The 24,680-nt window shown below is 28.9% G+C and overlaps 1 protein-coding gene and 1 long non-coding RNA gene across 2 annotated transcripts; both read right to left on the bottom strand.

Moving 5' to 3' along the window:
• Positions 1-731: 731 nt before the first annotated feature.
• LOC136090004 (piggyBac transposable element-derived protein 4-like) lies at positions 732-2,153 on the bottom strand. The gene is made up of 2 exons (XM_065816108.1): positions 2,021-2,153; positions 732-1,909 (listed from the first exon to the last, which is right to left on the bottom strand). The coding sequence occupies exons 1-2, from the start codon at positions 2,151-2,153 to the stop codon at positions 732-734; spliced, it is 1,311 nt and encodes a 436-aa protein (XP_065672180.1).
• Positions 2,154-10,600: 8,447 nt separating this feature from the next.
• On the bottom strand, positions 10,601-23,298 carry LOC136090161 (uncharacterized). Its single transcript, XR_010643216.1, has 3 exons — positions 23,212-23,298; positions 15,406-15,510; positions 10,601-10,697 (listed from the first exon to the last, which is right to left on the bottom strand). It is a non-coding gene; the product is annotated as an uncharacterized LOC136090161 (long non-coding RNA).
• Positions 23,299-24,680: the final 1,382 nt, after the last annotated feature.

Genomic DNA, 24,680 nt, shown 5'->3' with positions numbered 1-24,680 from the left:
TGCCAACTACGAGTATACTCGTAGTAAGTTGGCATCATTTATTTGCCAACTACGAGTATACTCGTAGTTTGCGGGACTTTGATATTTGCCAACTACGAGAATACTCGTAGTAACCCGGCGTCATGAGTTTGCCAACTACGAGTAAACTCGTAGTTATACTAACTTAATTCAAATAATATTTATGCAAGACTGACTTTGTCTACTCAGTTTTTTTTTTCCTTCGCTTCACATTTGATTTCAGAAAATATTACATTCAAGTTTTTATTTTAAAAATCCAAGGAACCTAATTTAAATGCCGATAAAGACAGAAATAGCTTAAAACAGATAAAAGTGAAATATTGATAATGCATTAATTTTATTGCATGAAAATTAAAGTGTAAACCTATTCTTTTGAATGATACATTCTAAAAGATTCGCCAATACATAACGGGGGTCTCTTTTCACAAACAGCACATTCATATCGTGTTTCTTTCCTTTTTGATTTTAGAGCAGGCTCTACATGATTTTGTTGGGAATTTTTTCTTTTCATCTGGTGGTATTGAAGACAAGTAGTGGAAGCTAATATTGATGATTCGAGGCACACTTTCATTCAAACGTTCACCCAATAAATCTGTAACAATTAATTCTCTAAACTTAAGCGAGGAAATTTTTTTACCTAGTCCATATTTGCTGTTTAGACAGTAAGCATTAAGCAAAAAAGTATCAAAGAGATGAAGTGCTACTTTTTTTTACTATTTACTTGTCTTTCTTAGGCAATCATAACATGATACCATTTGTTCCGCCCTATCTACTCCTGGCATAAATCGATAGTAATCTTTAATAATATTGGCTTTCATTTTCTTCTCTCCTCTCCTGTTTGTCACTTCAATCATTTGCAACGAATGCAAATTGCTAATCATTAGCACGTCTCTTTTGTCTTTCCATTTAGCAACCACAACACCCTCTCTGCTTCTGCTTATAACGTCTCCTTGTTTCAGTTTTGCTTTTGTACATTCTTTTAAATTTGACTTTCGGTCAGTTCTTAAAGTACCACAAGTATATGTTTGTTGTTTTATCATGTGCTTTGTTAACTCAAAGGAATTGTAAAAGTTATCGGTGGACGGGTGATATTCTTTTCCCATTAATTTTTCCATTAAGTCTAAAACAATGGCTCCCGTTTGACCCAACAAATGTTTACTGAGAGTTGTCTCGCCAGAGTAGATTTTTACTTTTAGTACAATACTATCTGATTCGCAAAGCTCATAGAACTTGATACAATACTTATGTCTTTTATTTTTCACATACTGCCTGAATACAAGGCGTCCCTTCCAAAGCATCATTGACTCATCGATTGATATATTCTTATTAGGACAGTAGATATTGCCCATTGTATTATTTAAGTGATCGAGAAGTCCAATAATTTTACACAAGCGTTTACTACCTGAATCTTCATTGTTAATAAAATGCCAAAACCGTAACATTAGTTGGAATTTATTTCGTGGCATTATTCTAGAAAATAAGAAAACTCTATAGAGACTGTTCTTAGACCAATAGTGTTCTAAAGATGGTATTTTGACACACCCCATATGAAGAAGAACTCCAAGAAACTGCCGCATATCTTCTGAATTTATTGGTTTCCAATCTTTAAAACGTGAACTTCTTCTGAGTGGATGCTGCTTATTTATTTTTTGCGTTGCGTAGCAATTAATTTCAACTGCCATAGTATTTATAAGCTCTTCTGTAACAAATAGTCTAAAGAAATTTAATGGTTTCTTGCTCTCCATGTTTATCTTCAAACCAGGATCGGTAGTAAATTGAATTTGTTTTACAATATTCGGCTCATCTTTCCATTGGTTTGAATTTCTAGATGGATTTGTTTCAGAAGTTGTTTTGTCAGGCAAAATATTACTTATAAGATCTAGCTGTTGAGCTTTGTTTTGATTTTGTCTATAAGCAAGACCACCCGTTGTTCGAGCTCTTTTCGGCGGAATTAAAAAATCTTCTGCAGTGGCTGCTAGATGAACGTTTGTAAACTATTTGCCATCACTATCTTCAGTGTTATTATCTTCGGAACCTGATTCTGATACAGTCAAGCTCGAAGACGTAGTAGTATAAGCGAAAAATGATTCCGAATCTTCAATATCATCATCTTCACTATCCTCACAATCTTTCATAATCATATGTGCTGATCAAATTGTGGAATATCTGTGTTGAGCTAGTATGAGATAGATAAGTTTGTAATTATCTATTTATGAAAAAGAAATTACTTATCTATAAAACACATTAATTAGTATACTGTGTAAAAAAATTCGAAGGGCACACTAAAATGTTTTTAATATATTAAATAACATTTTGTAAACGTTGTGTAAATCTAATTTTTCACATTTTTTAATAACATGCAGTAAAATGTAGTTATCAAATATATTTTAGCTTCTAGTCTAAAAAACACAACAATTTAGAATTAAGAAAACAAATTATAAATTACCTTTTTATAATCATGATAACTCCCAATGTGATGTGCATGTGCAAAAAAAATGAAACACTATTTATAATAATATTGCATCAAATAAGCTACATTACTATACATTTTCAAGATGTAATTGAGAACTTGAAAGTTGCAATTAAGAAAAGTAAGATGCAATTGAGAAATACAACATGTAATTTTGAAGTCACATTATGTAATTAAGAAATTTTAAGATGTAATTGAGAAACCCAACATGTAAATAAGAAATCGCAATATGTAATTGGAAAAACAAAAGTTCTAATTAAAAAATCGTAATATGGAAATGAGAATACATTATTTGTAATTGCAAGTTCACAATGTAAGCTTAAAGGTCATTATAAAAAATCTTCTTGTAGATGCATTTTAATAAGTTAATAATATCAAATTTAGCATTTGTATGCACCAGCAATACAGTAATACAGTAATGGAATTGAAAGGTCATTGTGTTATTTTTCAATACACTATGAACAGGAAGTCTGTTATTAAATTGAATTCGTGCATTTATTTTACTAAATTTGTTTACATCCACTTTTGGAACAACCAGAACCACCTTGTCCAATTTGTTGACATGAAATACATACTACCGAATAAGTTGAATAAAACATTACGTTTTATCTTCATTGAATGAGTTATTGAATGTGCTGAGCAAAATGACGACTCAATTGTCATTTTGCGACTCTGGCACAAACTCTAGGTGTCAAGATAAGACAGCATACAATTGGGTTCTTAGCGGAAATTTAAATTTCCTTGGAAGATATGGAGTTACCGCCAACCACAAATCCCTTTTTAACCACTTTTTTATTTTAATGATGATATATTTTTATTTATTGAAAAGCAACCCATATGGCCACCTTGGCCAAATTAGGATTAAACCTAATATTACAAGGTAAACTAAGGCAACAAAATTAAAAATACAAATAACTTCTTTCTAAAAACACTAATAAACAAATAAAATTTTTTTGTGCACATCTTGTTAACTAGGTGGTTTTTTAAAACAAATTGAATATGCTGATTTCAAATATGCAAACCATTTTTCACCATCACGTCAAGTTGTAAAGATATTTGGGTTCAAATCTTTAGTATTTAAGGTAAAGTCCCTAATATTGTCGAAAAAAAAGTTATTCAAAAGTATGTCAACCTGGGTCTCAAAAGAAGCGTATTTTCATAGAGATTTTAAAAATGGTATTTGTTTGTAATAAAAATAAGTACTTTTTGTATTATTGCTGAGAAACATTTTGTTAAAATTTTTTTTAAAGTCTTAAGCATTTTTTCACATAATTTTTTTTGTCAATAAATTTTAAGTAAAAATATTTATTTTTTCTAAAATCTCTATGAAAATACGCTTCTTTTGAGACCCAGGTTGACATACTTTTGAATAATTTTTTTTTCGACAATATCAGGGACTTTACCTTAAATACTAAAGATTTGAACCCAAATATCTTTACAACTTGACGTGATGGTGAAAAATGATTTGCACATTTGAAATCAGCATATTTAATTTGTTGTAAAAAATCACCTAGTTAACAAGATTTGCACAATAAAATTTTATTTGTTTATCAGTGTAATCTATATTATAAACATTTTTCAATTACAACTTTTATCTTCTCAATTATATCTTACCACTTCTTATTTACAACTTTCATCTTCTGAATTACATCTAACGTATTTTAATTACATCTTCTATGTTCTAAATTACATCTTACATTTCTTATTTACAACTTTTAAGTTCTCAATTACATCTTGATAAGGTGTAGTCACCGCAATGAGTTATACTCGTTACAGTGTTACGAGTAAACTCGTACTTCGGCACTGGAGAAAAAAGTTTCTTCTCCATTGCCAAAGTACGAGTATACTCGTAGTGCTTATTTTTTGTCAGTTATATTCTGAATAAAAAATACTATAGAATTATTTTAGATTAAAAATATTTTATTTATTGAAATGTTGATGCCTAGCCTTGGTAATGAAAATGAAACCGCGAAAAACAGCCTCGGCAAAAATTAATCATTACAGACATTATGGCTCAGCAAAAAAACAAAGCATAGTTTAAAATAGCTCGTATGTGTTAAAAGAAAAAATATCTCAACAAACCGCGTTTGATTTTTTAGTTTGTTTTCCCCCAATTCAAGACGGTTTGTTTTAAAACGATACTTTTAATGCGGAGTGACGTCACCTCGACTGGATGAATAGAAATTTTCAGCGAATACAAAAAAGAAACTGAAATTATGCTGAACAACAAAAAAAAAACTTAGTTGAATTTTTAAGCTTCAATTTAAAAATACTAAATGATCGATTAAGCCGAATTGAAAACAAATCTGTGAAAAGTATAAGCAAAATAAACAAATTAGAAAAAGAACTTGATGAAGTAAAAGATAGTCTAAACTTTCACGAACATTTAATCGATCAAAAAATTAAAACCGCATGTAATAACTTTGAAAACGAAAGCCCAGTGAAAAATATTAGCAAGAAAAATAGGATATTAGAAGATCAATCTAGACGAAATAACCTTAGAATAGAAGGTATTACCGAAAGTATTAACGAAACCTGGGATGAGACCGAAAATAAAGTTGTAAAACTATTCTTTAATACTTTAGGAGCAATGAAGTTGAAATTGATAGAGCTCACCGCACAGGTTACAAAAAAGAAGGGTGACCGAGAACTATAATAAGGAAACTACTAAGATATAAAGATAAAGTCAAAATTCTAAACGAAGCTCAGGGACTAAACATCTACATCAATGAAGATAATTCTCGAGAGACAGCAATTATAAGGAAGAAATTGTTTATTTATTTATTTATTTAAAACTTTATTTTCAGTTGATTGTTTACGATAGTTTTATAAACAGCTAATTAAAATCAACATACTAAACTGTATAACACAATAAAAACAAACATACATAGAGTGAGTTCCAAAAAAAAAATTTTTTATAATTTACGTAGTAAATAATATAAATGTCAATAAATACAAAAAATTGGTTGTTTTTTGACGTAAAATATAAAAAATAAAAAAAATTATTTTTGACAGATTTTACAAAAACAAGATTTTCGATACCATGCTAAAATACTTTTTTTTGAACATCTTTAAACAATTTATTGACATAGTTTCATTGTCGAGGGAATTCCATAGCGAGGTTGCTCTACATAAGTTACTATTTTTGAACTTAAGTTTAGAGACTATGGGTGGGAGTACTTATTTTTTACTACAGCGAAGACTTAACGGCAGGGAATTTTTGATAAAAAGATATAACATAAATTCTGGATTTAAACCATTTATAGATTTAAAAACTTCAGTTAATTATAACCTTAAATTTCTAAGGTGGATACTTGGGTTATTTTCTATTTTTTGAACTTTTTCTAATGGGAGATCAAATCTTTTATAGACAATGCGAAGTCCTTTTTGATGAATTTTATTAATTAGGTTATTATTATACTTTGGACAAAACATCCAAATCAAAGAACAATATGAAAATTTTGACAGTATAAAAGCATTGAATTTACTGATAAGAAGCTCCTTATTTGTGAGAGAGCAAAGCATTTACTGTTCGCTTTTCCACACAGACTTTTAACATGATCATCAAGTTTCAAATCCTTATCAATTGTAACCCCGGGAAGTTATAATACTCTCTAGGTTGTTGTCACACACAGAGAGAGTGTTGTTATCAGCATTTTTGCAGATTTCAGAGTCTTTTATAAATAAGATAAAATCGTTGATAAAAATATGAAAGAAAATCGGTCCCAAAAGTGAGCCTTGAGGTACACCAGATTCCATATCTAAGTATTCAGAAAATGGCGATCCAAGTCTTACCCTCTGTTTTTGAGCAGAAAGGTAAGATAATAATAGTTTGAGCCCATCGTAGGAAAACCTATAGCCTTCTAACTTATCTATAAGCAAATCATGTGGAATTAAATCATATGCCTTTGATAAATCCATAAGCATAGCGCCTATACCTCCTTTATCCAAGCATTTTTGCCACTAATTAACTAAATTAAAAAGTGCGTGCTGTGCACTATACTCTCTCCAAAACCCACACAGTAATTTGTTAAGGTTTGGCTCTATAAAAACCCGCATTTGCTTGTAAATAACGATTTCAAGTCCTTTTGAGAGAACTGACAGAATATTTATTAGGCGGAAGTTACACTTATCAGTAGGGTCATTTTTTTTAAAAACATGGTATGACATCGGTTGTTTTTAAGAAGGACGGGAACTCGCCTTGGGATTTGCAATTATTTATACAAGAAGTGAGGCTTTCTCTAAAATCCATGACATAAGTTTTTAACATAAACGTTGGAATATCTCCACTAGTCTTCTTTTTACTCTATTAAAAGAATAAATAATTTTTGTTATATCCTCGGAAGTAATTTGATGAAATTTAAAATTTTGAAGATACAATTTGGATTTGTTTTTAATGTTTATAATACTGGGATGGCTTGCATATATTATAATAGCAAATTCATCAGACACATATACATTGCAAGGAGAAGGATGCAACGTTTGTGTAATATAAGTTGAAAATGTTTGAAACTTGAAAGTTACCCGATATAGTTTCCCCATGTTCAACCAACGTTAAACAATCGTTTGATTTACCAGATTTATTAGAAAGAAAAGGCTTGCATACCTTCCACAGAGATGTAGTGGGCTTGAATAAATTTGTCCTACTAAAATATCTTTTCTTTGCTTTTTTATTCAAGTTCACAACGTAGTTTCTTTGTTTCCTATAAAGAGACAAAAGGCTGGGTTAATAAAAATGAACAATTGCTTTCACTCAGTAATTGGTCAGCTTTACGTGAATAAAAACTTCACCAGTTTTGCTCAAATTTTTATTCACGTAAAGTTAAGCAGTTTACTCAGTAATTGCTCAGCTTTACATGAATAAAAACTTAAGAAAAATTGCTGAAGTTTGTATTCTCGTAAAGCTGACCAATTACTGAGTAAAAGCAATTGCTGATTTTTATTCACTCGGCCTAAAGGAATGTCTGATTTTTCAATCTGGAATTTTTTTTTAATTTTGAGCGAAGCATAATAGCTTTTCTAAAATTCTTAGTCATAAATGGCTTATCGTTACTTCTTAAGTTTTTAGTTTTCAATGGAGCATATAGATTTAAATAGTTGAAAAAGATAGCGTTAAACTCGCTAATGCCACTCGCAAAATCTCAATTTATTTTTTATTGTTTCAGAAAATATAACACTTGAAAAGTTTTTAAAAGACCTGTAAATTAATTTTTTTGGAGGTAACTTGCTGAAAGCAGACCTGAGCATTATGAAAATATGATTTATTGAGGCAAAACAAAGAAGAGAAAAAAGAGAAAATGTCAGAATAAGGTACGATAAAATAATTAAACTAAAAAACGTATCTACCGAGAAAAATATAATTAAGTAAAAATATTTATTTTTATTATCATAGATTGAGAAAAAGAGATATAGAAATTTAATAACAAAAATGACTGATAAAATAATTAAAACAAAAACTTTTGAGATTTTTGATAAGAAAAATTACTTTAATAAGAATAAAACTACTTTCGAATAAAAATAAATAAGAAAAAAACTACTTTTGAATAAAAATAATGATCCTGAAATAAATTTTTTTGAGGATATTGATATTAAGTCTTGTTACTTTAATGTTGAGGAAGTATCTTGTTATATAGGTTTAACGCAGCTATTATTTTCTTCATTAACTTTTAACATTAGAACTCTGAAAAAAAAATTTGAAAATTTTGGGTTTATTTTACATAACATAAACTATGAATTAAAGGTAACATGCCTTATAGAAACTTGGTGTCAAGATGAAGATTCCAATCATTCGAATCTTCAATTGGCAGGGTACAAATCAATTCATCAAACCAGAGGTAAAGGTATGGGCGGCGGTATATTTTTTTTTTATCCTCAATGCACTGCAATTTAAAAAAATCTTAGCTATCGTAGTGAAGAATGTAAGTCATTAATCTTAGAACCGATTAGTAATAAGAAAAACGTACACAAAGTTTTTTTAATCTCAATATATAGACCACCAAGTGGTAATATAAAATTGTTTGAAAAATATTTAGAACAGTATTTAGAAACTGTAAGAAATAAACAACTATACTTAATGGTGGACTTCAATATAAACCTTTTAGACATAAAAACTGATTATAAAGTTAAACGTTTTATAAATATTCTTTATCAACATAGTATATTACCATTAATTAACGACTCGTGTTACTCATCAAACTGAAACACTCATTGACAATATTTATTGACTAATAATTTTTCAAAATATAACACTCAAAGTGATATCATAAAAACCGATGTAAGTGATGATTTCCCAATCTGTTTTGTTTCTAATTTAATATGCAAAGAAAAATCTGATAAGATACCAAACAAAACAATAAATGTAAAAAAAAGGGAAATAAATAAAGATAGTATTAAAATATTTTGCGGTCACTTATTGCTAATAAACTGGGAACAGCTTATTATCTACAAAGACGCAAATAAAGCTTATAAACATTATATCTGCGAGTTCAGTAATACTTATGAAAAAACATTTCCAAAGCAAGAAAAAAGAGTCAAGCTCAAAAATCTACAAAGCCCATGGATTTCGCAAGGCCTTATCAAATCTTCCAAGAAAAAACAAAAACTCTACGAAAAATCTTTAAAAAAAAAACTTACAAAAATGAAAAAAAAATATAAAAGTTATAAAAAAACCTTTTTGAAAAACTTAAGAAACAAGCTAATTAAAATTATTATTCAAATTTTTTACAAAATAATAGTGGTAATAATAAAAAAACATGGGATGTTATAAAAGAAGTAATATGAAAAGATTGATCCAGGTAATATCCTGCCAAACCATTTAAATACCAATAACAAAAACATTGTTAATAATGATCAAAAAAACATTGCTGAAAGCTTTAACAACTATTTTATAAACATCAAAAAGACACTAGCTGATAAAATAACTTAAAGTAAAAAAACATTTAAATCATATTTAAAAGAAGTAGATTTTGTAATGGTCGAGTTTGGCTTATCTTCTGATTAGCTTCGAAACGCATTTAAAACAATACAATCAAAAAAGAGTCCGAGCCTTGATGACATAAGTTCTCAGGGGGTTAAATAAGTTTATGATGTAATTGAATATTTCCTATTGTATATATTTAATGTCTCATTAAAAAAGAGGAGATTTTCATGAACACTTATAATTAGCTCAGTGTAGTTAAGGCGAGTCAGTAAAATTTACATTAAAAAATTCTTTGACTATCTTTTACTTGGCTGGTAAATTATTATTTTATTAAATAAAATGAAATAAAATGAACTTTTATGTTTAAAACTGTTTCCGCTTGTGAAAAAAAACAAAAACATTTCTTTAAATATATGCAGAAATAATAGTTTTTATTAAGTCGAAATTTGAACTTCAATGCGATTTCGCTCAGCCTGTTTGCATCAAAATGTCTTCAATAAAACTACAAAGCATCTAAAATTTTTATCATCATAGATCAAAAGAGCTAGATTTATTACCAAGTGTTTAAACTCAATTATTTCTTTAAAAGCCCGTTTTTTTCACTAAAAATTATGGTGCTCTCTACTTATCAAGAGCCCAGTGAAAAAGCGCACATGAAATACGCGTGGATTTTTTCCATATGTAACCGATGTGGGGATTATTATTTTGTCCCATGTGGGTTTCATATGGTAAATCCCACATGGATTCCATATAGTAAATCCTACATGGGATATAGGTGGAAATACTACATGTTATAGATCTTAAATGCCACATATATTTTAATCCAAATGGTATAAAAGTTAGTCAATACTAGACAAATGAAAGTCCAAATGCTTCTACGATAGTTTTTAAAATTCCTTTAATTTAAAAATTATTTAAATAGTAATTTAAAATTAATCGTCGAAGCATTCAGAGGAGCCTAACTTAATCTAGTATTTGCTGCTTTATCCCATTTGGAATTCAAAATGTGTAGCATTTTTTATCTTTTACATGTGATGTTTTCCACCTATAACCTATGTGGGATTTACCATAAACTATTATAACGAAATTTTATAAAATTAAAAAACGTGTTGCAAAATGAATTTATTTTAAATTAAATGCTATTAATAAATACATTCAAAATGAATATTGAAAATATTATTTTTTCTATTGCGATTTACACGCCGTTTTTTGTCGATTGAATTAATTAAATCGCTTCGGCTTGCATAATACCAAGGTTTTTAGTATCTTCCAACTTTCTTCAAACATTTTCTAAAAAAATATATATATAAATACAAATATGTATATACTTATATATATATATATATATGTATATATATATATATATATATATATATATATATATATATATATATATATATATATATATATATATATATATATATATATATATATATATATATATATATATATATATATATATATAGAGCAATTCCACGACCGTCTCACAAAAAATGAAAAAATTAAACGAAGCCAATATACATAGTACTATATATCAGTAGAAAGATCTACTTTTCCTCTTTCATAAAATATATAGTTTGTTATAGTATGCCGCTATCATAAAAAATTATATGGGCTGAAACAGAAGGTAAAAATAGGCGTTTTTGCGATAATTTAAATCATTTTTAATCGCCGAAGTTCAATTGAGCCTACAAAAAGTTCAAAAACTGTCTTGCTCATTGCAATGAGGTTTTTAGCTGCACTAATCATTGCTATTTATGATAAAAACATACTTATTGCCAGACGAATTTAGAAAACCATTTATTTTAATCAAACGTTATTACCACTATTGTCACGCTGTGACATGTCACGCTGTGACAATTAGGGTACCAATAGTTTTATTTCTAAGACAACCAATAAAATTTAGGATTTCAAAATTCCAGCGCAATGAGAACTCTATCTAGTATATCTAAATAAATACTAACATGTTTAAAAAAATAATTAGCTCAAATTATTTTAAGAATCTTTTTATGTCACGCCGTGACGTCACGGTGTGACAATTTTTTAACAAAATTTAAAACAATATTCAAAACTGCTTAACTGAAACTACAATTTAGTTTTTATCAACTTTAATCAGGCAGATTATTGTGCAGTTAACTTTCTTTGGGTTTTCTACAAAAACTACAAAATATAGGTATGTTTTGGATAGGCAACATTTGCTCAGTTATTCTTGAGGCTCTGTTTTGGGATACATAGAGCCTCTCTGTAAAGGATAGTCGTAACTCCATTGGGCCTTGGATGTAATACGTCCATCTCCATAACTATTGTGTTGCTATTTTTTAATCTTTCAAGGGTGTCTCTTACTCATGCTTAACGTCAAAGGAAATATCGTGAAAGGCAGTTAGAAAAATTTGGAGAAAAAGTTTTTAAAGAAAAAGATTCAAAAAAGAGAAAAGAAAGACAACTTGCTAAATTGGAGCCTCAACGAGAAAAAGAAAGGCATTGAAAGAGAAAGAGCAGAAAAAAAGTAGCAGAATCAAAATCTGTAGCTGTTACATCACCCTCTTACAAATCTTCAAGCACTCTTGGAAAAGCTGTTAAGAGAGCCGAATCAGCACTACCAAAATCACCCAGAAAGACGGCAAAAGTTGTACAAAAACTTTTAACAAAATTGAATGAAACCCCTAGTCCAGAAAAAATACTTAGTGAAAATGCATTAGATGCTTTAACTGTAAAATTGGTTCTTTGTTTTTACCAGCGTGATGATATATCCCGTCAAGCACCCGGTAAAAGAGACACCATTGTGGTGAGATTAAAGAACAAGAAAAAACTGCAAAAACATCATTTGTATGTGAATGTTATTGAAGCTTATGCTGTTTTTAAATGCGATTATCCTGAAGAATCAGTTGGAAAATCAAAGTTTGCAAGTTTACGCCCATCACATGTTCTTTTGTCTAGTTCAATGTCAAGAAATGTTTGTTGTTGTCAACGACATCAAAATATAATTCTTATCCTTGAAGCCCTGCACAAGTTTGATTCAAATTTTCTATTGTATTCACATGAATTTCTTCTTAGCATTGTATATGATAGTGAAAAAGACATTTGTTATAATAATATGTGTACTACATGCAAAGATGCTGCAAAGTTTCATAATCTATATGTTTTGAATGAAATTGACAAGAATAAATGCATTACATGGTACCAATGGGAAAAAGTTGCAGATGGTAATGGAAAAGAATATATTAAAAAGATTTAAAAAAAGGGAATAGTTGATGATCTTTACAGCACCTTTTCAAAATCTTTAGATTCATTTCTTTGGCATTATTTTATTAAACAGAAACAATCAAAGACATCGTGATCATAAGATCCAACCTCAAAGTAAACCAGACACAGCCGTCCTTCAAGTGAATTTTGCTGAAAATTTTTCAACTTTGTGGCAAGATGAAGTGCAGTCAGCACATTGGTACAAGAAGCAAGTTACTGTGTTTACTGCTGTATTTTAGTACCAAAATTTATTCTCGTCATCTGTCATAGCTTCAGATGATTTAACCCATTCAAAAAATTTATTCTTGTATTTGTTCATAATTTATTATCTAACCATATTGAATCAAGTGTTAAAATACTACAGATTTAAACAGACAAGCCAAGTAATCAATTTAAATATCGTTTTATTGCATCAGCAATACCCTGGTTGGAAGAGCAGCATGATTTAAAATTATTCTGGAACTAATTAGCGAACCTAATTAACAACAATAATGGGAAAATACAAATGCCATCCTATTCAAGTGCCAAGTATTTAGTCAAACAACTTATGTCTACAAATAAAATCACTAAAAAACTTTAAAACGTTGTTTATATGACAGCAATATAATATGGACGCGATTAGACACTGATATAGTATGGGCGTGTTCTGAAGATTACTATATAAGAACTATTTTTATGAAGATGAAATTATATATTTATCTAATACCTCTCTACTAAGTTTTAAGTTTATTAAAAACAGCCCATTTACCTGGTTTATATCTACCCAAATGTGTCTGGTCACGCTGTGACGTTTACCACTAGTTAATTAAAGGTGCGTCTGTTTAAAATTTAATTTAAAAAATGTAATTTAGCTATAAAACTTGTAAGAGTAATGTCTAAACTTTTTGTTTAATGCCAAATTAATTAATTTAGTTCATCTATATTAGCTGAATCACGGTGTTAATCTAAAAACTAAAAAACACTGAGAAAATATTGGTCACGCTGTGACGTTTTATATTTTCTTGCATGAATGAGAGGCCAATATATCCACCCAAATTTTTCTTCTTGTTTTTTGTAGCACCTATTATGAGATAAATAAAAATCAAAAAAAGTTCTTCTTATATCTATTTTTATATTAAAATAATATAGGCTTTAGACAAAAAAAATGTCGGGTGTCTCGCTGTGTCGGTCGTGGAATTGCTCTCTCTCTCTCTCTCTCTCTCTCTCTCTCTCTCTCTATATATATATATATATATATATATATATATATATATATATATATATATATATATATATATATATATATATATATATATATATATATAGTTTGGCATGCTGGTCTTCTCCATAAGCTTTTTTCTTATGGTGTATCCGGCAACATCTTTAAGATCATTGAATCCTTCCTTTCCAATCGTAGCATAAAAGTTGTCCTCGATGGACAACACTCTTCTTCTTATTCTGTAACTTCAGGGGTTCCTCAAGGTTCTATCCTTGGCCCTATACTCTTTTTAATTTACATTAACAATCTTCCAGATATTCTCACATCTAAGGTGGCATTGTTTGCTGATGATACTACCATTTATTCTTGTCGTGATAAGAAACCAACACCCTCTGATTGCCTGGAGGGGGCATTTGAGCTTGAAAAGGATCTCACTTCTGCTACAGCATGGGGCTCACAGTGGCTGGTGAACTTTAATTCAGATAAAACTCAATTTTTTTCAGCCAATCGTTATCGCAATAATTTAGATCTTCCTATATTTATGAACGGTGATGTACTCGATGAGTCACCTACTCTTCATCTTCTAGGATTAACTCTTACTTCCAATCTTTCTTGGAAACCATATATCAAATCGGTTGCAAAATTAGCATCTGCTAAGGTTGCATCTCTTTATCGAGCTCGCCACTTTCTTACTCTGGATTCTATTCTCTATCTCTATAAATCTCAAATCCGGCCTTGTATGGAATACTGTTGCCATATCTGGGTCGGATCTTCTAATGACGCCCTTTCTCTTTTAGACAAGGTGCAAAAACGCATTGTAAATATAGTTGGACCTGCTCTTGCAGCCAACCTTCAACCATTATTACATCGTCGTAATGTTGCTTCTCTTTCTCTTTTCTACAAATACTATAATGGGCACTGCTCTAAAGAGCTAGCGTCTCTTGTGCCATCTACTAAAATTCATTCTCGTGTTACTCGTCATTCAATTAAGTGTCATCCTTTTTCTGTGACTGTTCCTAAGTGCTCCAAAAACGCTTATTCGTCTAGTTTTTTTCCTCGAACATCAGTTCTTTGGAATTCGCTTCCTTCATCTTGCTTTCCTGATTCATATAATTTGCAATCTTTTAAATCGTCTGTCAATCGTTATCTTGCTCTACAACCTTCATCTTTTCTCTTACAGTAACTTCCATCTTTAATTAGTGGCTGCTTGCAGCCTTGTTGGAAGCGATGTTTAAAAAAAAAATATATATATATATATCTGTGCGCGCGCGCGTGTGTGTGTAAAAAGAGAGAGATAGAGAAAGAGAGCAATTTTAATAAGGAAACTAATTCGTCGCGCAATTTTAATTATTAGCCAGGTTGAAGTCATTAATGACTACAATATTTCACAAATAATTATTTTCTAATTTATTACTTATAATGACTAACGTATTATGGGTAATTGAACCCATATTATGGGTAATGGGCTTGAACCCATGAAGAGAATCCTGAAAAAAAAGTGATCAATTAGGATAAGTAGTTAAACAAAAAAACAAAAACAAAAATGTAAAAACCTACTTTAAAATGATGGAGACATAGACACTTGGAGACATAGATGGGTACAATAGACACTGGATGCAAAAATATCTTTACTTTTTCGTCACACAATATAATATTCTGAAACTAATAAACAAACATCTAAATTTCTATAAGTAAATCTATTCTTTGATCATTGTCTTCATATCCTATCTTATTTTCATATCATAATCTATTATGGTATTATTTATATAACACATCACAACACTAGCTATTGTTAAATTTGTGATGTTCAAATATCATATGAACATTTTCTAACATGTACATATGATTCAAATATCAATTTAAATATAGTTCTTGAGTATATTATCTGCAAATATTAACTGATGCAAGTTCAAATGTTGTCAAAAACTAGGCTTGCATGCATGCATGGGGCACTCAGTGTCCCACAAAGAAATGCAGGTTTGAAAGTCAAAGAATTCCAAATTTTCTTTATTAAAAAAGAAAAAAATAGGGGGGAGATTTCTGTGACTTTTTTTAGGCTCCAAAACTTTTAACTTTAGATATAAGGTCCTTAAGGCTTAAGGGACTTACGAACTACATTGAGGAACAAAAACAGGATATTTACAGAATCTTTTCAATTTTTAATCTGGAGTACCACAGTGTTATTGAGAATAAAGCCTCTGGGTCCAGTTTTCAAAGTAATATGATCTAAAGTAATAAGTTTTTATAATAAATAATTTATTATAAAAACTTATTTTTTAAGGTTATGCTTGAACAAATTAGTCCCAATTAATTCAAATTCAAGATTTAATTAAAGTTCAAGTTCTTATTTGTTCATTGTTTTTGTTAATTTTATATTTATTTGTTCAAATTTGTTAATTAGTACTATTTCTTACTACAGTAAGAATGTTTATCGTTGTTGAACGTGATTTTATTAGTAACTTAATTTTATATTCAACATATTTTGACAACACCCTTTACATTTTAAATGACGACAGCTTTACTTTTTTATTGATGTTAAATTTAATCCGTTTCAATGACTCAGATTGAATATTAACTAAATTATTGAAAGCTTTGTAAGGGTTTGTTGTATATCAAATGGTGTCATAAATAAAGTAAAAATTATATATATATATATATATATATATATATATATATATATATATATATATATATATATATATATATATGTATATATATATATATATATATATATACATATATAAATATACATATATATATAATATTAAAACAATAAAATTGATATGAAATTTCACTTTAAAACGAATACTTAACATTGTGATGATAATAGCATTAGGAAACTAGTATCTATGTATTATTATTATACTATAAATAAATAGTTTTTTAATTCATTTTATAAAATAGAGACTTACAACTGATCAGATAAGCAAGCTAATTTCTGAATTTAAATTGTTTTTCCTATGATCCTCTACAGTTTTAAGCAAAAAAAGCAAGAAGTTTTTAGACCACATTGTTGGTGTAAATACCTCTAAAACCTGTTCATAGATAGCATAAATTGTTTTACTTTTTTTTTTAAATAAAATGTTATACTTTTTTTTTTAATTCAATTTTTTAATTACATTGTTTTGGTCTCAACATCCCCTCCCCATTGTCAATTATTGTTAAACTTTTCAGCTCACGCTGCCCCTTTGTCTACTGGCATCATTTATGGATGACTGCATAGCCTAAATATTATATATATATATATATATATATATATATATATATATATATATATATATATATATATATATATATATATATATATATATATATATATAATTTTTACTTTATTTATGACACCATTTGATATACAACAAACCCTTTTTTTTCGTGTACCGGCATAGTAGAGGTAAGATGGCGTAAATTTTAAAAACCAGCTAAAGCCACGTGTCAAATAATATCCAAATAAATCTTTCCAATATATTACCGCTATGAAATAAAAATAAAAAAAAGTGAATCGAAGTCAATTAATCAATCTATCTAAATAAAAATTAAAATTCACAATGTCAAATAATCAAGAAATATCGATGAAAAACATTAAAGCACTATTAGATGCACAAAAAAAAGAAATCCTACAAGCAATAAACACAAGTCTTTCTAAAATAACAAGCGATATAGCTGAAATAAAAATTGCATACACTAATATTAAATCTACAGTACAAAAAAATACTGATGATATTAATGAAATACGACAGCAACTGCTCAATCTGACCTCAGATAATAAAACATTTTCGGAAGACATTATTAAGCTTAGTGCGGCATTAGATGACCAAGTAAACAGAAATTTGAGAAAGACACTGATTTTTAAAAACATTCCTATTAACACAAACAAATCCAAGGAATCCTGGTCTGATACCAAACTAACTATTGCAGATACCATCGCAAAAGCGGCTAACATAGACCCGAAAAATGCCCATGACATGATCGAACGCTGTCATCGAGGAAAAGTTAACGAAAACAGCACTAAGTCAAGCCACATTTTTGTTAAATTTCATAAATGGGCTGATAGTGAACATACAAAAAATATCTTTTTTATGTCCAAAAACAATATACGGGTTGAACAAATGTATTCACCATCACTAACTCGACGCCGCAATGAGGCCATGAAAGAACGTCGTCGCCTAATAGAAAACAAGTCAATAGTAAGCGGGTACCTCGAATATCCAGCCCTACTTAAAGTTAAGAAAAAGAAAGAGGATCCCAGGTATGTTTTACTAAAATCTTTTTGAGTCGACATAAATCGCTTATAGCTTTGGAGTTCGAGCAATGGTACCTTTGATTTGCACTTGTTTTTCATTTTTTTTCTTTTATTGGTTTGTTTGTTTTGTTTTATTTTGATTTGCGGCACTATATTTGAACTTTTTCAAGCCTTTTATATTATATAAAATTTAGCGATATAGTAATAATTTTTGTGATGTTTATTATATTTTTACTTTTTATTTTTATTCCGTTTCTGGTGTTTTTAAATTGAAGACATTGCAAGCGATAAATAGCATGAAATTCCTTTGTTAAAAAATGTGCGCTTGGTTGGTTTCGTTGAATAAAAAAAAGTCTTAATCCTTGTAATTTTTTTATTTTTTTTTATTTTTTTGTTTTTGTTTGTTTGTTTCTATTATTTTTGCGTTTTTTTTTGTTTTGATCAGTACTTTTTTTATTTTTTATTTTTTATTTTTTTAATATTATTATTTTTTGATTGCAGTTTAGATTGCAGTTACTTACATTCATATAAATAATCTTACTTATATATTTTATCGCCATATCAATTCACAGTAATGAAAACTACACATAGCGAATGTGCTGTTTGCAAAGTTAATATCTATAAAAATCAGAAAGCTATTTTTTGTGATAACTGCCTCAATTGGGTCCACCTAAAATGTAACAACCTCAATGATATTGACTACCAATTACTAAAAAACTCCTCAAAAAATTGTTCATGGTTTTGTATAAATTGCTTAGCTAGTATATTTCCCTTCAATAATGAAACTATAACTGACAATGAAAATCTTGCTAATGGTGACACTAAAATAAACAAAAATTATCAAGTATCAGGTTTTCCCATAGAGAGTCTTCACACAGTATTCAACACATTTAATACACATATTAATAACAACAACAAAACTCGAAAAACCTCAATAAACAGTTACTACACCAATGTTGATGATTTAAAATGTATAGCAGCTGACAAATCCTCATTCAATGTCTTTCATATCAATATATCATCACTCTCGAAACATTTTGATGACCTTGAAAATCTACTCCAATCAACCAAACTTGAATTTGACATAATTGGTATATCGGAAACCAGATTGAATAAAAAAAGCCCACAAACTAGCAACTTAACACTTAATGGGTATTCCTATGAACACACACCATCTGAATCACATGCAGGTGGTACATTATATATAAATAACAGGCTCGCCTATAAACCCAGAAACGATCTCCACATCTTTAAACCAAAAGAACTAGAATCTATCTTTATTGAAATTATAAATCCTAAAAAATCAAATATTATCGTTGGTTGTGTTTACAGGCATCCAAAAATGTCTTTAGACAACTTCCTATCATTCTATCTTAATCCGTTACTCAAAAACCTAACAAAAGAAAATAAAACTGTATTCATTTTAGGGGATTTCAACATTGATCTGTTAAAGTATGACACAGATTCATATACTAGAGACTTTTTAGATTCACTCACCTCAAATTACTTTCTACCTCACATTGTCCACCCTACTCGTATCTGTAAAACATCAAAAACACTAATAGACAACATCTTTTCAAATCTTAAATCAAATAAATATAAAGCAGGGAATCTTACCACCACAATCTCAGATCATCTTCCACAATTTCTGATAGCCTATAATATTCTTAAACCACCACCTAATAAAAAGCTCTTAATCCAGGAAAGAAACTGGAAAAGGTTCAATGAAGTTGCATTTAGAAACGATTTTCACAATCTTAGTTTAGACAGAGAACCAAAAATATACCCTGATAATTGTACTCAGTCTCTTGAGAATATTATTTCCAACATTAATCAACTGCTCGATATTCATGCGCCTTTGAAAAAGCTTAACAAACAAAACATTAAATTCAAGACTAAACCATGGATATCAGATGAACTCAAGCACTCTATACAGCACAAAAATAATCTCTTTAAAAAATATATTAGGTCTAAAAATCAAACAAATAAAACCATATATCATAATGAGTATAAAACATTTCGTAATAACCTCCAATCTAAACTCAAAGAAAGCAAAAAAAAATACTACGATAATTATTTTACTGAAAACATAAAGAATATAAAAGCAACCTGGAAAGGCATTAAAAACATTATTAATATTAAAAGTAACTCTCAAACAACTCCTAATGTAATCATACATAACAATAAAACAATAACAAACCCCTTTGATATTTGTAATGCTTTCAACAACTACTTTACTAACATTGGTAAGGATGTCCAGGCAACAATTCCTTCATCCATGAATCATTTTACATATTACTTATCAAATCCTTTTCAAAAATCATTCTTTATAAAACCTACTGACGAACATGAAATTTCAAATGTTATCAACTCTTTAGACGCAAATAAAGCTTCTGGACCAAATGGTCTGCCTGTTAAAATTCTAAAACTATTAAAAACAGAACTCTCAAGAATTCTTTCTAACATTTTTAATATCTCGTTCTCAAGTGGTATTTTCCCAGAAAACTTAAAAACTGCCAAAGTTGTACCTATTTTTAAAACTGATTCAAAACTATTAATATCAAACTATAGGCCAATTTCCCTCCTCTCCAACATTGATAAAATTCTTGAAAGGCTAATGTTTAACCGCTTATACAAATTCTTCAATGAAAATAAATTGTTTTGTGAATTACAATTTGGTTTTCGAACAAACTACTCTACATCACTTGCTTTATTAAGTCTAACAGAAAAAGTTAAAGATTCTCTGGATGAAGGAATGTTTGGATGTGGCATTTTTATCGACCTTCAAAAGGCTTTTGACACTGTAGATATTGACATTTTACTTTATAAGCTATCGTACTATGGTATTAGAGGAGTCTCAAACTCTTGGTTCAAATCTTTCCTTACTAATAGAACTCAATTAGTATCCATTAGTGGGATGAGCTCAGACCTAAACGATATCAAAGTAGGTGTTCCTCAGGGATCTGTCCTTGGCCCTTTATTGTTTCTTATTTATATAAATGACATGTCTAAAGCTTTAAAATTTTGTAGAGTCCAACACTTTGCAGATGACACAAACCTTCTCTATTTTAATAAGTCCATTAAAAAAATCAACAAATATGTTAACTATGATCTTAAAAAACTATGCCTCTGGCTAAATGCCAACAAAATTTCCCTCAACTCCAAAAAAACTGATTTAATATTATTTAAAAGTCGTCACAAAAAATTAGATCAGCAGCTCAAAATTAAGTTAAATGGGAAAAAACTTTGGTGCAAAAAATTTGTAAACTACTTGGGTATAAAGCTAGACGAAAACTTAGCCTGGACTTACCATTATAACGATTTATCTAATAAGTTGAATAGATCCCTTGCCATCCTGTCAAAGCTAAGACATTTTATACAACAAAAAACTTTAAAATCTATTTACTATGCTTTGTTTCACTCTCATCTCACATATTGCCTTTTATCATGGAGTCAAAACATACGTACTGTAAATCGCCTATTTATCATGCAGAAAAAAGCAGTCAGGGTTATTGAATTTCTACCAAACAATGCACATACATTCCCATCTTTTAACACACTACAAATTTTAAAACTGCATGATATTATCAAAATTGAAAATTGTTTATTTATTCACAGCTGCCTTAACAAAAAACTACCTCCTATATTTAATAAATGGTTTACTCTACGCAGTACAATTAGCTGCCAACTTACAAGAAATTCTTGCAGAGGTGCACTGAGTGTGCAAAAATATAATACAAAATCCTACGGCAAACATTCCTTTAAATACTCTGCATTAATGGACTGGAATCAAATTCAAAATAAATTAAAATCAATCCCTTTTAGCAATATTAAAAAATATGTTCTCAAAACCAAATTAAAATACTACTTGCTACATCAAAATAAATAGAAACAGCAATAGTATCACTGGTGATAATAGATAAATCACCATATAAATTATATAAGATACAAATATGAATGTAGACTAATTGCAACCTTCTGTGAGTGTATTATTTATTTTATTTGCTTCTTTTTTTTCTTTTCTTTCTTTTGTTTTGTTTTGTTTTGTTCATGGTCGCTCTCCTCGATTTAGCCTAGCTATATGAGAGTGAACCATCCAGAATGTAGACTGTACAAATATTTTTTATAACGTATAACATTCTTATGTAAAACATCTATATTTCTGGTAAATATATTGCTTTTTGTTGTTGCTTTTTGTTGTTGTTACAAAGCTTACAATAATTTAGTTAATATTCAATCTGAGTTATTAAAACGAATTAAATTTAACATCAATAGAAAAGTAAAGCTGTTGTCATTTAAAATGTAAAGGGTGTTGACAAAATATGTTGAATATAAAATTAAGTTACTAATAAAATCACGTTCAACAATGATAAACATTCTTACTGTAGTAAGAAATAGTACTAATTAACAAATTTGAACAAATAAATATAAAATTAACAAAAACAATGAACAAATAAGAACTTGAACTTTAATTAAATCTTGAATTTGAATTAATTGGGACTAATTTGTTCAAGCATAACCTTAAAAATAAGTTTTTATAATAAATTATATGTATAACTAGTTATACATATAGTTAACTATCAGGAGTTATATGTATAACTACTATATGCATTTTAAAGCATTTTATTTTATTTATACATTACTTTAGATCATATTACTTTGAAAACTGGACCCAGAGGCTTTATTCCCAATAACACTGTGGTACTCCAGATTAAAAATTGAAAAGATTCTGTAAATATCCTGTTTTTGTTCCTCAATGTAGTTCGTAAGTCCCTTAAGAATTAAGGACCTTATTATATCTAAAGTTAAAAGTTTTGGAGCCTAAAAAAAGTCACAGAAACCTCTCTCACAGAAATCTCCCCCTTATTTTTTTCTTTTTTAATAAAGAAAATTGGGAATTCTTTGACTTTCAAACCTGCATTTCTTTGTGGGACACTGAGTGTCGCATGCATGCATGCAAGCTTAGTTTTTGACAACATTTGAACTTGCATCAGTTAATTGTTTGCAGATAATATACTCAAGAACTATATTCAAATAACTATTATATTATCCTAATATGTCTATATGTACAAATCTTAATCTTATTTCTATAAAGAAAGATAAACATTATTCGTAGTACTTACATACTTGCTTGCCATTCTCTAAAATAATATATATTTACACAATACAAATGTAGCCTCGCCGCAATTCAATGTCGATATTAAAATTTGAGGTTTCTTTTAGTTTCCAGCCTACAAATAAATTCCCGTGTAAATCCCACGAAAAACCCACGCGGGATTTCCCATACGAGTAAATACCATATATGGTTCCCTGATGTAACCCATGTGGGATTACTCACATGGGTTTAAAGTGACAAATTTCCATACGGATACCACATGGGAAAATCCGTCCCACGTAAATCCCATCAATCCCACACGGAACCCACGTGGAGCCCATGTGGGACGCGGTTTTATTTTTCACTGGGTAGAACGCGCTCATTGCACAGTGGGACAAAATCAAGTTTTTTGCGTCAAAATTATTTTCGTAGTTTTTTTCTTTAGAATAGCTATATTTATATAAAAAATACATAAATAAAGTAATAAAAATGTAATTATATAATATTAAAAAAATATTTAAAAAGTTAAATTTTGGTGAAAAATACGAAATATTTTTAATGGACAAGACAACTTTTATCAGTGTAAACATTAAAAATATTAATTTTCAATGCAGGTATTTGTCATAAAATAACTTTTTTAGATTTATACTTACAGAACTTATATATTATAACAGTAATAAAAGATTTTGTAGGTACTTTTGTGTACAAAACATCTTTTTTACATGTTCAGTATTTCTCATTAACTGACTATTAACCGAAGACCAATGTTTTGTTATAACTTTTTTTATTGCAAAAAGTTGCAAAATATTTATGTTGCATGGCTATTTGCATACATTTAGCATGAGATTTGCATAATCAAATGTTTGGAGGATATTGGAGGATAGTTTATCTGATACCTAATAGTAAAGGTTAGTAGCAAAAAAATATCGAAAACTGTCAGTTTTCGATGCATAAAAACTAATAATTACACTTACGTTAAATTGTTTTTAAAAGTCTGAGCGAAAAAAACATTATTAATTAAAATAGTATATTTTAAAATGAAAGTCAATAAAGTCGATTATAAACAATAGTACCGTAAGAAAGTTGATAAACAAAAAAGGCAAAATAGCGTTATGGAACATATGTCATATTAGGGTGGTTCAAAAAACAACTTTTTTTAAAATAGTCTCCTCCACTTAACTATATGTGTTCTATATAACACAAAAACACTAGGTTTAAAATTTTTTGAATAAAAAATATTTTTAGGGGTGCCTAAAGACCCTTAAAAATTTGACAGGTCCCTAATATTTTTAAAAAAAAAGTTTTTCTAAAGTATGTCAACCTGGTACTCAAAAGAAGCAAAATTATATAAAAACTTTAAAAATAATAATCAGTTTACATGAAAATATTTTTATCAGATATTGCCTAAAAACTATTGTTTTTAAGATTAAAATAAAAAAAGCCAATATTTTTAAGTTTTTTTGAAATAATTTTTTTTAAACATGTTTTTTACGTAAA

This window comes from Hydra vulgaris, chromosome 13 (assembly GCF_038396675.1).
Source record: "Hydra vulgaris chromosome 13, alternate assembly HydraT2T_AEP".
In the NCBI taxonomy this organism is placed as follows: Eukaryota; Metazoa; Cnidaria; class Hydrozoa; order Anthoathecata; family Hydridae; genus Hydra; species Hydra vulgaris.
Note: the sequence above shows the minus strand (reverse complement) of the source record. Positions and strands in the feature narration are given on the sequence as shown.